The sequence below is a fragment of the Halichondria panicea genome, chromosome 14 (genome assembly GCF_963675165.1).
Source record: "Halichondria panicea chromosome 14, odHalPani1.1, whole genome shotgun sequence".
Lineage (NCBI taxonomy): Eukaryota > Metazoa > Porifera > Demospongiae > Suberitida > Halichondriidae > Halichondria > Halichondria panicea.
The window spans coordinates 5,612,551-5,626,836 of NC_087390.1; the positions used below are offsets into that span (position 1 = coordinate 5,612,551).

The 14,286-nt window shown below is 41.1% G+C and overlaps 2 protein-coding genes and 1 long non-coding RNA gene across 4 annotated transcripts; 1 reads left to right on the plus strand and 2 right to left on the minus strand.

Moving 5' to 3' along the window:
• Nucleotides 1-10: 10 nt before the first annotated feature.
• LOC135348002 (uncharacterized) lies at nt 11-8,169 on the plus strand. Of its 2 annotated transcripts, XR_010398592.1 has the most exons (5): nt 11-25; nt 76-147; nt 195-317; nt 6,613-7,784; nt 7,836-8,169. It is a non-coding gene; the product is annotated as an uncharacterized LOC135348002 (long non-coding RNA). The 2 variants fall into 2 exon arrangements; XR_010398591.1 differs by having other exon boundaries at nt 25-147.
• LOC135347869 (paramyosin-like) lies at nt 339-2,444 on the minus strand. Its single transcript, XM_064545974.1, has one exon. It carries the CDS (start codon nt 2,346-2,348, stop codon nt 543-545), a length of 1,806 nt encoding a protein of 601 aa, XP_064402044.1. The 5' UTR covers nt 2,349-2,444; the 3' UTR covers nt 339-542.
• Nucleotides 8,170-9,557: 1,388 nt separating the features above from the next.
• LOC135347922 (myosin-10-like) lies at nt 9,558-14,247 on the minus strand. The gene has a single exon (XM_064546048.1). The coding sequence runs from the start codon at nt 11,932-11,934 to the stop codon at nt 10,684-10,686; it is 1,251 nt and encodes a 416-aa protein (XP_064402118.1). The 5' UTR covers nt 11,935-14,247; the 3' UTR covers nt 9,558-10,683.
• Between the last annotated feature and the right edge of the window lie 39 nt (nt 14,248-14,286).

Genomic DNA, 14,286 nt, shown 5'->3' on the forward strand with positions numbered 1-14,286 from the left:
TATTTTATCTGATGTACCCAATTAGGTAAGTTTATGAACCAAACAAGTGTGTGTATCTAACATGAGTCATAACAGGTGAAACTGCATACTTTTTCTATTGATGATTCGTACCAATTGCAAAGCCGTACACCAAAGAATGTGGTAATGGTGAGTTCACAAATATCTCAATATTAACGTAATACAGTGTTCACTAGATGCTAATGCTATACATTGAAAGAAAGCCAAATCAAGCAATGGTGAACTGGTGGTCTCATTGTTGAATTAACAAAGAACCAATTTCCGTATCTGCTTCTTCAGAATGACCACGCATCATGCAGGTATGAATTGGAGTGCAATAATTCGTTAACACTTTTAATTGCAAAAAACAGAGTAAGCACATGCACTTGATAAAATAGGTGCCATTACATGATAAATAATTATTATGATGTTTGAAAGCAATAAGAATACATAAGTACAGTGACTTGCGGTGTAGTATGTGAATTGTGCTCATAATTATTATTATATATTATTGAAACATTAATTGTTCAGTACCTTGTGTCCGTTTAAAGGAGGTTCATTAAAGCAATGATAAGTGTTAGGCAGATCAGCGTCGTGTTGCTGAGTGTAATAGATGCATCACTATGATAGTTTCGTACTTTGTCAGATACGGACCGTTGTCCTGATTTCAGTTTATTGGTATCGGTTTTGATATTTTCAACGTCCCGTTCCAAATCCGTTACTTTCTGTTGAGTGTTTGTAGCTTTCCCTCGCAAGTTTTCCAAGCGTGTACTTACTTGATCGATATCTCCGTTCAAATCTGTTCGCAGTCCCTGTAGCCTAGTGGTATGCATTTCGTTATTGTTATTAACGGTTGCCGTCAGTTGGGTGTGGTTTAGTCTCGCTTCAGCCGTTAAACTTCTTATCAGTCCATTATTTGCACTATATCGTTCCAAAAGATCGTTATTAACTCCGTGAATTAAATTTAAAAGTGTTTCAAATATAATTGTACCGTTTTCCCTGAGGGCAATTAGATCTGATTCTGTGTTATCCACTCTCTGTAAAAGTTCAATCTTTACTTGTTGAATGGAATCAATACTGGTGTTGCTCAGAAGGTCAATCAAATGTTCCACCTTTGTGAAATTATCTTGTGCAGAAAAGGCCAGTTGCCCCAGTTCATTTTTCAGATCTCTTTCTGTGCTGTTCAAGTTGTAAATGAGCAGCTTTATGCGTTCTTGAGTGGCTGATATACGTTCAGTAAGATTATTGTGAACAGTTTCCAAAGCGAGGTCATTCTGTGTGTCGTGCATCTCGAGTTGATTGTTTAAGTTGACAATGCTCTCTTGAAGCTCAATACTCAATGCCTGTAGCATACTGTTAACCTCATGGATGCTCTGTACTAGCCTATCCTCAGTGGCATTTAAAGAATGCTGTGTCTTGTCTAGCTTTAAGAGAAGGTGGTCTCGTAGCTCACTCGTTTCGTTCGCGATAAGTTCCTTAGTTAGAATATCTGTTTCTCTCAGTGCGGTAATGTTTTCTCGTGTTTCTGTGATGACAAATTCCAAATCAGCTCTCAATTGAACCTCAGTTGAATTGATTAAAGTTTTTAGAGAAGCTGTTTGCTCAGCAATATTGCTTGCCAAGGAATTTTGCAACGCTGTTAGTTCTGAACTTAATTCAATTACTCTAGCTCCCGTTTCATTAACATCATCTCTTAACTCTTCTAGATCCATTACTGTCTGAAGTTGCCTTTCTTCTAGTTGATGAACATTTCGGCGTAACTTATCAGTTTGTATCTGTGTCAAATTTTGCTGCTCACTGAGTTCACTTTTTGTCTCTCTCATTACCTCGTTTAATTGCTCAATCTGTTCTGTGCTGTCGTTGGCCTGAATAGAAAGCTGTGAGATTGCAAAACTTGTCTCGTTTTGAATTATTTCACTGCTTTCTTGAAAATCTCTGAATTGGGCACGTAGCACTTGAGTTTCCCCGTTTGTCATATTCTGCCGCAATTCTAAATCATCCAAACGATTGGAAAATGATTCGAGAGTTTTGTTAAATTCATCCAGAGGCAGTGAGAGACCTTCCTGAATACCTCGACTCACCTCAGTAGCGATGAATTTACGCACCGTAATCCAATCCTTATCAGTCAATGAGCCGTGTTTTGGTTGCGCCATGTTCTTCTGATACAAACTGCAGCTGTACCCGCTCATTGCAATAGCTATTACAGCTAGTATGCCAATGATGACTGTGGCCCCCACCTGAAGAATCATGCAATTGCAACGACGATCTTTTCTTTTGCATTCAGTATCGTCCTTCTCATGACCTTTATCATCATATTTGTCCTTAATTTCGCTCTCTTTTGATGCAGCCATGGTGTTGATTTTCTTGATCTCTATATAGACTAGCCACTAGTTAAAAACTGTAGACTTTAATAATGATGTGTGCACATTGAGCCTTCACTTTTATATGCAATATGCACTGCATGGCTAGCATACCAAGACTCAAGAGAGTCCCCTGGGACTTTCCCCATTAATTGTTTGTGTTTGATTATTGCTTCATTTCCTTTGAAAGACTTGCGCAATTTTTGTGTGGGTAATTTTTTGGTAACCTTGAGGTGGGGTGACCAAATGCTTTGGTAAGCAAGGAGCTGGTCTATAAAATGTTGTTTTAGTATTTCTGACAATAATATCTTAATTATGCACCTATGATTGCGAGTTAAAATAATGCATGAGGGTAAATTCACTGGCTTATATATAGCTAAAAGCATGAGCAAATGCATGAGGGTATTTACTAAAAGCAGGAGTACATTAAGAGGATGATCTAAACCAGTAGGAGCATGCATACCACGTCACTATCAGACCGCATCTTAAATAGGTGCGTAGGTGTAGTACACACGTGTGGTTTGTACCTCCAGCCCACATTTAATGTTATTCATGGCTAACAGTTTACACAACTACAAGCGTTAGTGACGTGTGCGTGGGAGTTGGATAATCCTCTCCTGCTAAAAGGTTAAGCATAGGGTATTTAGAGGGTACAAATGGATGCATGAGGGTTTCATTAAAAGCATGAGGGTGTTTACTAACAGCATAAGGGTATTTTATTTACTAAAAGCATGAGGGTATTTACTAAAAGCATGAGGGTATTAACTAAAAGCATGAGGGTATTTACTAGCATGAGGGTATTAACTAAAAGCATGAGGGTATTAACTAAAAGCATGAGGGTATTAACTAAAAGCATGAGGGTATTTACTAAAAGCATGAGGGTATTTACTAGCATGAGGGTATTTACTAAAAGCATGAGGGTATTTACTAGCGTATTTAGGAGGGTATTATTTTACTAGCATGAGGGTATTTAGGAGGGTATTTATATACTAACAGCATAAGGGTAACTACTAGCTATAGGGTATTTAGCAGCAAAAGCATGGGAAAGCATGCACGAGCCTCTATTCCATGCAGGCTGCATTCGAGGCTAGTAATCAGGAGATTTGTCTTTGATCCTGTGCGACACAGACAGTATATTCTTGGCATAACTGTATACCCAATCGATAATTACCCTTGCGCTTTCCTTGCATTTAGTAAATACCCTCATGCTTTTAGTACTTGAAGCTAACTTCCCACTACGTACAACCCTTAATTCGAGATCAGGTCGTTCATTGGGGAGCGGTTGGTCATGAAGTGTTCGAATGTTTCTAGAACTCTAGGAATTTCATGAACTCTTCGAAGATTAACCACAATTGGTCATGAATATGATTATGCTAGAACATTCTACAGAATTACAGAGAAGAAGGCATGCAACTTAGACTCAGCAAACTATTATTAGACATTCTGCAGGTTTGACTTTGCCACTAGATCTAAATCCTATCTTGGATGATTACATGCATAAGCCTTGATACTAAGTTCGTGTTTACTATACTCATATTCATGATCGATTATGGACGTCCTGTGCTGTTAATTATTGGTCCTTGGACCGAGTTCTACATTGGAAGTTGACATGCAGGACAAGTGTATGAATGGCCTGGCCTCAAGACTATAGGCTAACCCATCATGATGACTATAATAATTTATCTAGCCCAGCAACTGAGCATGGTCTCAAACAGGCAGCTCTCGAAGAGGTTTTATTACTGCGGAGTAGCTATAGTACCCTCATTTAAGACATTGTGAATTTGTTTACATGTATTCTTCAACTGCAAGAGCGTGATCTGTTTATTCTGTTTTTAATCATGTTGTCGTATAAATTTTACAACAAAAAATGCATGGCTGATTTACAAGTAGACACACAACACAGTGACTAGTCCCACAACTAGTGAGTATTTGCTCATCAGTACGACACCCGATGACAGTTCTAGCTCATGAACACGACTCTCCAGATTACTCAGGTCTGTCTCTACTTGATGCAGTTCTGATTTTGCTAGCGTGGAATTCTCAATCTCGTCAAACCTGTTTCCAACATCAATTCTGAAATTATCAATATCTGCTCGAATCTTCTCTGTTTGAATTTGCCGTTGTTCTAGTTGTGCTAGCGTGGAATTCTGAATCTCGTCAATTCTGTTTCCAACATCGTTTCTTAAATTGTCGACGTGTACTCGAATCTGCTCCTCCGTTTGATTTTGCCTTTGTTCTAGCTCATAGACATTTATAAGTAGCTCATCAATTTGTCTCTTTGTCGAATTTTGCTGTTCCACCATCTCTCTTATTACCTCGTTCAATCGTTCAATCTGTTCCCTGCTGTTATTTACCTGAATAGATAGCTGTAAAATCACATTCAGTGTGTTATTTTGGCTGCTCTCTCTGAAGTTATCTCGTAGCTCTTCATTGTTGAGTTCTAATTCAGCCAAACGATTCAATGTGAGATTGTTGTTGTATTCGTTCATGAAAGAGATTTGCTTATCAGGCAATGGGGTATTGTTTTGCTGCTGCCAATTTACCACACTCATTACCAAAGCTGCAATGGCGATTAATGCAACAACTGCCACTCCCAGATACTTGAGACAATTTGTACTGCTGCTGCTGCAGCGTCCATGGCTTTTTTTGATATGCGTATCAGATGTAGATGTCTCTTGGTCGTTTGGTTTCACTTTATCGTAAGTGTCTTCAAAGTCACTCTCTTTAATATGTCCAGCCACACCAGCCATAGTGATAATCGATAATCTTGTTGGTTGAATTTGGAATTTGTATTCACACTGCAGGTATAACTGGTTGGGCAATAGCTTTGTGTTTGGTAGTTAAAATATGAAACTAGCACACTCTGATCTGGAAACTGCTGAAGCTTCTAGTTGGGGAGTTTCCCAGGGAAAGTCCCCATTATCATCATTATCATGTACTTGGCATGCAGACTGTGGTGTTGTTTTGAATGCTTAATGGATGTAAACATGTGATGTTGTGTCACTGTGGGTGCATGGATACTGTTACATTAAGTTGACCTCCACGACATGAATCTATATCCTTTACTGTCGATCAAAGGGCACAATATGCTACAATTTTGTGGTTCAAAAAGTTTATTTTTTATAGCTCGCCAACTTATTGCCATCCCCAAAGAAGTGGCCATGGCTTAGATATGGGTGTGGACCAATGCTTGTGCACACATGCACTAACCAGTCGGTTATTCCTTGCTGCTGCCTCGATACGGAAGTATGTGTGCCCTAAGCTGCACTAGCTCTAGTGAACTAAGCTGTTTAGCAGCCAATTGCCAGCAAGCATGTAGTGCATGTGTCGACTTATGTAGTGCTTGTGTAGGAATATAATGGCTAGCTGATATACTAACCATATAGCTGGTCTAACCTTATTCTTTTTTTAAGTGTCCTAATTGAACAGCTCAGAAAAACTTCAAAGGATAATCGCATTCATCACTTTCCTATGTATCTACCACAGAATTACCATTGAACCACAATTTGCCCAGTATATTGGGATATATGGGCTCCATGCAGCAATGTGCATTTAGTATAGGTAAGCTCTCAAACTAATTAATCTTAAGGCCAAGATTCTTCACCTTATTAACCCGCCGCAGCATGCACGGGTTATGGTCAGTCTGTCTGTCTGTCTGCTGTCTGCCGTTCTGTATATTCCGAGTCTGCTCGCCTGGCTGCCATATATCACTGTGTTTGTATGATCGACATGGATAGCCTCAACACCACTAGCCTCCTTCACTGGTTCGAGGAGTTTTGCGGCCTGAGGTCGAGGCTACAACATAACTAGCTTTAAATTTGGCAGATTTTCTCAACAAAGCTTTGTTGTCGAATAAAAGCAAGCAAAAGCTACGAAGCTTGAAGTTGCACGTTGGCATGTGTAGCGATACGCAACTTTGATAAACTATCTAGTCTTATACGCATGCGCACTCTACAATCGAAGCGTGATACCGACATCGATGAAAACGAGCAGGTCACATTTTGTGTTGCCATTCAGGACGGCTGAGACCACACCCCAGTTAGGCAGTACACGGTACAAACAATTACTCCTCATACTTTTTATGTCCCTCTGACTGTAGTTCTGTTGTTCTAGTGTACTGTGTCGAATTATGTGGAGGATAGAATTATCTACTTTGCAGTTGAAGTACATGTATGTGCTTCTTGCTTGATGTATAGATCAGTAAATACATACGAGTTAGTATGAGTGACTATGGTGACCATGCAATCATGTACAGGTGGCCATTGAGGCCAGTGACAGTGGCACCCCATCACTCAGCTCTCAAATCACCCGTCAACGTTCTGGCCGTCCGACATTAACGACAATCTCCCGGAGCGTGAGGTGAGGGGAGGGGTTTTGTATATGCAGTCAAATAATTTCATAAACTGCATTGTCTATATCTGCCCTTTGCACTCTTGTCAGTTCTCCATTCAATAACCATGCATACCCCCTCTCAACATGCATTAGTATTTGGGTGACGATATAGCTAGCATTGTAAGTACGTTGGGACCATAACATGTTTATGTCTGTATGGTAGATTAGGCGTGCAATACTGTTTATCGGTCAGTAGATTGTTGTCAAGGCTCGAGATCATTATGTGCTGCAAGGGGTCAATAAAACAGTGGCGTAAGGACGCAATTTCTCAACAGGGGGCTCTAGTTTTTGAATGGAAAAAAGTACATATAGAGCAGCTTGATAAGTTATCTATAATTTGTCACTGCATATACTTTATGTCAAAGGTCAAAAGGTTAACGATGTATGGCAAAATATCTGGACATCATTGCCTGATAGGGCAATATGCAATCCTAGCCTCGATCCCAGGCCGAGTTTTCGCTTTTATAACGGTTAGGCGAACAACTGGGCCTGGTACTAGTTGTCTGCGCATGCGTCAGTCGTTCGTCAGATTCTGACGAATGGATATTCTCGTTCACTTTCGTGACATTTATATTCGTGTACTATCGTGTACTAGAAGTCAGTTCCCGTTTTATCATTATTGGAATCGATTGGAATGGCTCTTAGCTGAAGCTTCTCTCTTCTCTGAAGCTTATTCTGAAGACTGAACAACAAGGGAAGAGGTATAAAGCTTTGTCAAGCTTGTTAAGGTCAGATATTTTTGTGTGGGCCCTATGGCCGGCTATGCTATCAAGTCTTGTTCATGTTTGGCAAGAATGTAGGTAGACTATAGTTTCATCATTAATATGGTGGATCAAGTGAAGAGTGTGAGCTAGAGAACTTGGTGCTGCCATCATCAGCTCGTCGACAATGACACTATAACCGAGAAATTTAATATGTATAGATCTACACGTATTTAAAATGTCTACTTCTCTGTACAGGAGCAATGGCTAATATCCAGCTATCCCAACAGTGCTCCTCTTGGCTATACTAACGGACGAGACTGGACAGTTTGAGGTAAGGGTTTAACCGTCTTTGGTTTCTTTTAATATTGTCCTATACTCACAGACACAGGACTGGAGTATGACCTGCTCATTCGAGCGTTGCTGGGTAGCTCAGAGACATCAAGAGAATCTACGTTTTCTCAAGCAATGAGTTACGAGTTGGGGCCTAGAATCAGAGAAGTCCAGCAGCCTGCTAAATCTTTTTGAAACGTAATTTGAAGGCATTCAATCATCCTGAAGTTGCCCTGGGTCACTGTAATTGTGCTGCAGCACAACTGGCAACTCCCCAGGCCTTTGTGAAGCAGCTCCCTATGTGCATCTTTTGTGTACTCACTCTGTGCATTTTCTGTGTACAAATTTCGATTATTGATTTATTAAATATTTTTGCCGACCACAAATATACAATGAAAATTTGACGCATGCGCAGACAACTAGTACCAGGCCCAGTTGTTCGCCTAACCGCGAAAACTCGGCCTGGGATCGAGGCTATATGCAATCCATGGACTAGTTGCATTTAGAACCAGGATTATGAAGTAGCTTATTATCTTACTGCATTGTACATGTAGTTTGATAACAAAGTTAGTTTACAATCTTGGTTGTGAAGACAACTATTCCACAGCGCTTCCTAATATTGAAACTTCATGCCAGTTATCTAACAACACCAATAATTATGGTGAGAAAAGGAATGTATAAGACATTTAATTGTGGATATTGTTCCACTGTTGTTGTATGAACAATCCTACACACTTGTGCTATTCAGTGGCATAGAAAGGGGGAGCAAATCTTTCTATAATTATTAAGTAGATATATTTATTATGGTCAAGGGTGTATCGACGGCCAAAGGCGGGAGAGAGCATGCAACTCAACATCTAGACAGTGGTGTAGGAAACAATTTATCAATGGGGGGCTCTAAGGGAAAAAAGTACGGCTATCTACATAGTGTAGCTTGATAAGTCATCTAGCCTAGAAAGAGGGTAGACGGGCGTCGTCGCCCTCCCTGAAGGAGGACGGGAACCAAGCCTATCAACAGTTTTGTTCTGGCTGTTACGCAATAGCATTATGAATATCATTATTTTTAAGTGGGTGTTAGCCAATAACGATGAATATCACTTGTGTTGGCCACGCCTCTCAGTCAATCCAGTGTGTGCAAAATTCACACGTGGTAAAGTTAAGTGGGTGTGATCAAATACTGCAATCTGATTGGAGCCGGTGGAATTCCACCGGCAGAACAAAACTGTAGATAAGCTTGGGTCCCGTCCTCCTTCAGGGAGGGCGGCGACGCCCATCTAGAAAGAGGGGGGGCTCCAGCCCCCTGCCCCCCTTTCCTAGATACGTGTGACACAGACTTTTCCACAGTTTATAGACCCCCGTATTTTGGAATTTAATGTATAGTTATGGATCGTGCTAGTGAGTCTAGGACTTCGAACGATGAGATATATATAATTATATATAGAGGAGAGAGAGGACTACGCCATCAAGACGTATGAATTTCGGTGATATCGAGTTGCATGCCATCTTTCCTATATACCCCCTTTATATGGCATACAGAAATGGGGAGGGTATATATATCCTCTGCCAGCAGTTCCTCTCACTATACGTTGACTGCAAGACAGCCCCTTCCTCCCGTGTGGACAGTACAGTGAGCTCTGAGCTGCTGTTAGCCTCGTCCCCACGCCTATATTTTATCTAGTCTATGATCATGAAGGAGGCAAAGCTGCTGTATGTTCATATGTTGGTGAAACCGACCAACGCCGAGGGTTCTAATTAGTGCTCTAGTTTTGATATGTTCACACTCCCTCAACATCAAATGCAAATAAATTACGTTACAAAACTGTACTTTACAAAAAGTGGCTAATTACAAGTAGACACACAACACAGTGACTAGTCCCACAACTAGTGAGTATTTGCTTATCAGTATGACACCCGATGACAGCACGTTATCTATCTCATCAACACGACCCTCCAAATCACTCAGCTTTGTCTCCACGCCAAGCAGCTCCGATTTTGCTAGCGTGGAATTCTCAATATCACTGAATCTGTTTGCAACGTCGTTCACAAAGCTGTCGATATTTGCTTGGATCTGTGCAAAATTACCCGAAGCATTGGTTTTCAAAGCGTTCAAATCAGACGAAATTCGATTGAACTCAGCAGTCACGTTTTGCCTCAGGATATTCAGAGCGACTTCCACCTCGTGGTTGTTGGTACCGTTGAAAACCTCGATGACAGTATTGGATTGTTGTTGAGCTTCTATCTCCACTTCAGCGAGCCTGATGTGGTTGGTAAGGTTACGATAGAGATTGAAGCCTGCTATACCAGCAAGACCGAGCACTAGTGCAAACAGTAGCACAATCAGCAGCAGAGGTAGTGAGCACCTACAACACGATCTTTGCTTTAATGGTGGTTCTTCTTCTTCTTGGAATTGGTAGCTGCTAGGTCGTGCTACTGGTCGTGGTGTACGGCTTATGTCCGTTTTATCAGCTGCTTCATCAGCCATTTGATCAAAGTCATCGTACTCACTCATTGTTGTGTGGTTTTCGTTTTGTGCTACTTTAGTTGGTCACTATTGTATCTCTTAAGATTTGTTTGTTGGGCGTTGCCCTACACTAGTACAGTTAATGGGTGTGTCACATGTGATAAGCGTATTCACAATAAATCTCTCACTGCATTTCAAGCCTTATTAGGAGGATGTGAATTTTTTTATCATTGACACATGTCAATGCATGTGTGTATAATATATTCATTGTGGTCAAGGGAACAAAGATTCCAAACAATAATGACAGACAAGCACGGTATACATAATTGTAATTCCTACTTAGAGATAGACTCTGTTTCTACTTAATTACTCTTGTCTAACTTCAATGTTTTGGGGGTACGCATGCACATGCATTCATATAACTCTTACTTATTTCTACTCACTTAGTGTAATATCTGATCAATGCAAAGCATATAATTAGGAAGACGGCAAGCGCAGCTATAATACTTGCAAATGAAGCAACCGCACCTATTCCTGAGCTTTTTAAAGCATCGACTTCATCCTCAAGATTGCTAATACTTGCACTGTGTTGACTCAGCAAGGCTGTCTTCGTATCTTGTGCACTCGCCACTTCATCAATTCTTTTGCTCAGATTTGTTCTTGCGTTGTTAGGTTCGTTAATGTTGCGAAGGACATCATCTCTAATGACATCCGTCCTCTCCCTCACCTCAGAAATATTTCTCGAAGTATCCACTCTTAGCTTCTCTATACTTGCACCCTGTAGTTGTACACTTGTATTCACTGCACGCAGCTGTGCCTCTAAAGCTAGTAGCTCACTCTCCGTTACGAATCTAGTAATGTTAGTTCCGAGGCCATATGCATCTCTTATTGTTGCATTGAGAATATTAATTTGATTTGAGTTTGCAGCAATGGCTTCTTGGGTCATCGCAAACTTTTGTCCTATGTCCCTGATGCTTGAGTTCAGTCGCTCCTCTTGTTCAGCTACCTTTCCATCCAGTGCAGCAAAACCCTCGGCTGTAGTTTCTTGAATCGTCTCCAACTTCTGTCCTATGTCTCTGATACTCGAGTTCAGTCGCTCTTCTTGTTTAACTACCTTTCCATCCTGTGCAGCAAAACCCTCGGCTGTAGTTTCTTGAATCGTCTCCAACTTCTGTTCTATTTCCCTGATGCTCGAGTTCAGTTGCTCCTCTTGTTCAGCTACCTTTCCATCCAGTGCAGCAAAACCCTCGGCTGTAGTTTCTTGAATCGTCTCCAACTTCTGTCCTATGTCTCTGATACTCGAGTTCAGTCGCTCTTCTTGTTCAGCTACCTTTCCAAAACCCTCGGCTGTAGTTTCTTGAATCGTCTCCAACTTCTGTCCCATGTCTCTGATACTCGAGTTCAGTCGCTCTTCTTGTTCAGCTACCTTTCCATCCAGTGCAGCAAAACCCTCGGCTGTAGTTTCTTGAATCGCCTCCAACTTCTGTCCTATGTCTCTGATACTCGAGTTCAGTCGCTCTTCTTGTTCAGCTACCTTTCTATCCAGTGCAGCAAAACCCTCGGCTGTAGTTTCTTGAATCGTCTCCAACTTCTGTCCTATGTTCCTGATGCTCGAGTTCAGTCGCTCTTCTTGTTCAGCTACCTTTCCATCCAGTGTAGCAAAAGCCTCGACAGTAGCTTCTTGAATCATCTCCAACTTCTGTCCTATGTCTCTGATGCTCGAGTTCAGTCGCTCCTCTTGTTCAGCTACCTTTCCATCTAGTGCAGCGAAACCCTCGGCAGTAGCTTCTTGAATCGTCTCCAACTTCTGTCCTATGTCTCTGATACTCGAGTTCAGTCGCTCCTCTTGTTCAGCTACCTTTCCATCCAGTGCAGCAAAACCCTTGGCTGTAGTTTCTTGAATCGTCTCCAACTTCTGTCCTATGTCCCTGATGCTCGAGTTCAGTTACTCTTCTTGTTCAGCTACCTTTCCATCCAGTGCAGCAAAAGCCTCGGCAGTAGCTTCTTGAATCGTCTCCAACTTCTGGCCTGTGTCTCTGATGCTCGAGTTCAGTCGCTCTTTTTGTTCAGCTACCTTTCTATCCAGTGAAGCGAAACCATCGGCATTGGTTTCTATTTCCTCACGATTCTGCATAGTTTGATTTGCTTGATTAGTCTGAGAATACTGAAGCTGTGCCTCTTGCTTAGTATAGTTGGTTTGCAATTCTGAAAACCTGTTGTTCAGATCGGAAATGTTTTGTTGTAAAGCCTCCAGTTGTTGAAATACCTCCACTGCTGTACCCGTGCCTCTTGAATTATTCTCTAGATGTTCAAGCCTTTGATTAAATTTTGTGGCAATTACCACAATTGAAATTCCAATTCCCACAACAAGCACAACAGCCACAACAGCTACTTTGAAAGTAGTACCCTTCAGCAATTTCTTGCAATCTCCACACCCTGGAGCTTTATTGGGTTTGCTTACATCCTTTCTTCCAACAGCTTTGTCGGGATCGATACATTCTTTCTCACTTGCTGCAGCTTTATTGGGCTCACTACCTTGGCTATTAGCTGTATTGTTCGAGGGTACTCCAATTGTACTAGCAAGAGTACTATCCAAAATGTTTATACCATCATTTGACATGGTTGAATCAATTGTTTAGTTTGCCGTATAGCTGACAGTTACTTAGAGTAGTTCTCTGAGTATACTTATGCTTTGGTAGGGTACACAAACACTGATATAATTATATTTATTTGTGCCACATGCTTCAGGATTAGGCAGTTACTCGTGATTATACTTCACAGGCTGCATCACCATGGTAATTATTACTGTGCAACCTCTCACATTATTAGCCTGGGTCTCTCCAGGTATATATACATGTGTACATTCCATTACACAATCAGTATACAACTTCCAATATTGTGATTACTTTTGGTCTATATATGTTTGAGTACATTTCAGTGTGGTAAAAGAAGAAATAGGGAACAACTGACAGAAACGAAAACCCCAATTGTTGGGTTTTTACATAACTCCACTTAGAGATCGAACTTGTGTTCTACTTTTTGCTCTTCTATGCAAAGCATATCTAAGTAACCACTACAAGCAAAGCGAATCCTATAATAGAAGCAACCCGGCGCATTTATCCTAGAGCTTTTAGCATTACAAGCCGTTGTGCTTGAATTACCATGAAAGCAACTGGATGATAAAGCTGTGAAGAATGTAACGTTACCACTATGGCAACAATCTCAAACAGTTTGCTCTTCAACCATGCATGCAGGTTTCTGTGGCTTGGCTAGCACCATTGTTGCTACTATTACTATCAGTTGTACTGTCCTTGTCTTCCCCGCACATTTATTTTTCAGGATCCATATCCATAATCTCCATAGCTATTCTTTTCGTCCTTTTTTCTTACAATTGTGCCAGTCTTCTCTGAGTTTAGCCTTGACTCTTTTTTGTAGTTTATATAATTATACCACACTTATGTCACCACAAATTGATCTCATTGGTCAACAGCTATATATCAGGATATATAGAATATTAGCATACAGCCCCAGGCATGCACAGTTTTTCAAGTTGTTTTTTAGTTTTTTCATTTGTTCAAGAAAGTAAGCAAAGAGAAAAGAGCCATGCTTGACGGTACTAAGACTCAAAGCGACGGCAGAAACAGGGAAGGTGCTCTCCAACAAGATGGCTAAGCTTCCATGGGTCCATGGGCGCGGTTTAGATACATTTTATCCAAGAGCTTGCAACTCCAGTAATAAGGGACGTTGAATGGTCAACGCTAATTGGACCAAGGAAGCTCTTGAGCATCTGTAGGAGTCAACATGTTGCTCAACTAGCTCTTTGACGGCTGCAAATTTTGGCATAGTCTTGTTCTTTTTTGCAGTCTGCATCGTGATTGAATTGTTGCTAGGGGGAGGTCCTTTTATAGTGCTGCGGTCACGTGGTATAAGTCAGATATGTCACACCTACTCGGAGGATATGCACCCTATATATCCTCCGCTAGCGTGGTTACATACCCCTTGGCTCCGCCTCGGAGTAACCACGGTAGCGGAGGATATATGG

Coding starts and splice junctions, on each gene's coding strand:
- LOC135347869 (XM_064545974.1), bottom strand. CDS start 2,348: ATGGCTGCATCAAAAGAGAGCGAAATTAAGGACAAATATGATGATAAA.
- LOC135347922 (XM_064546048.1), bottom strand. CDS start 11,934: ATGATTCAAGAAGCTACTGTCGAGGCTTTTGCTACACTGGATGGAAAG.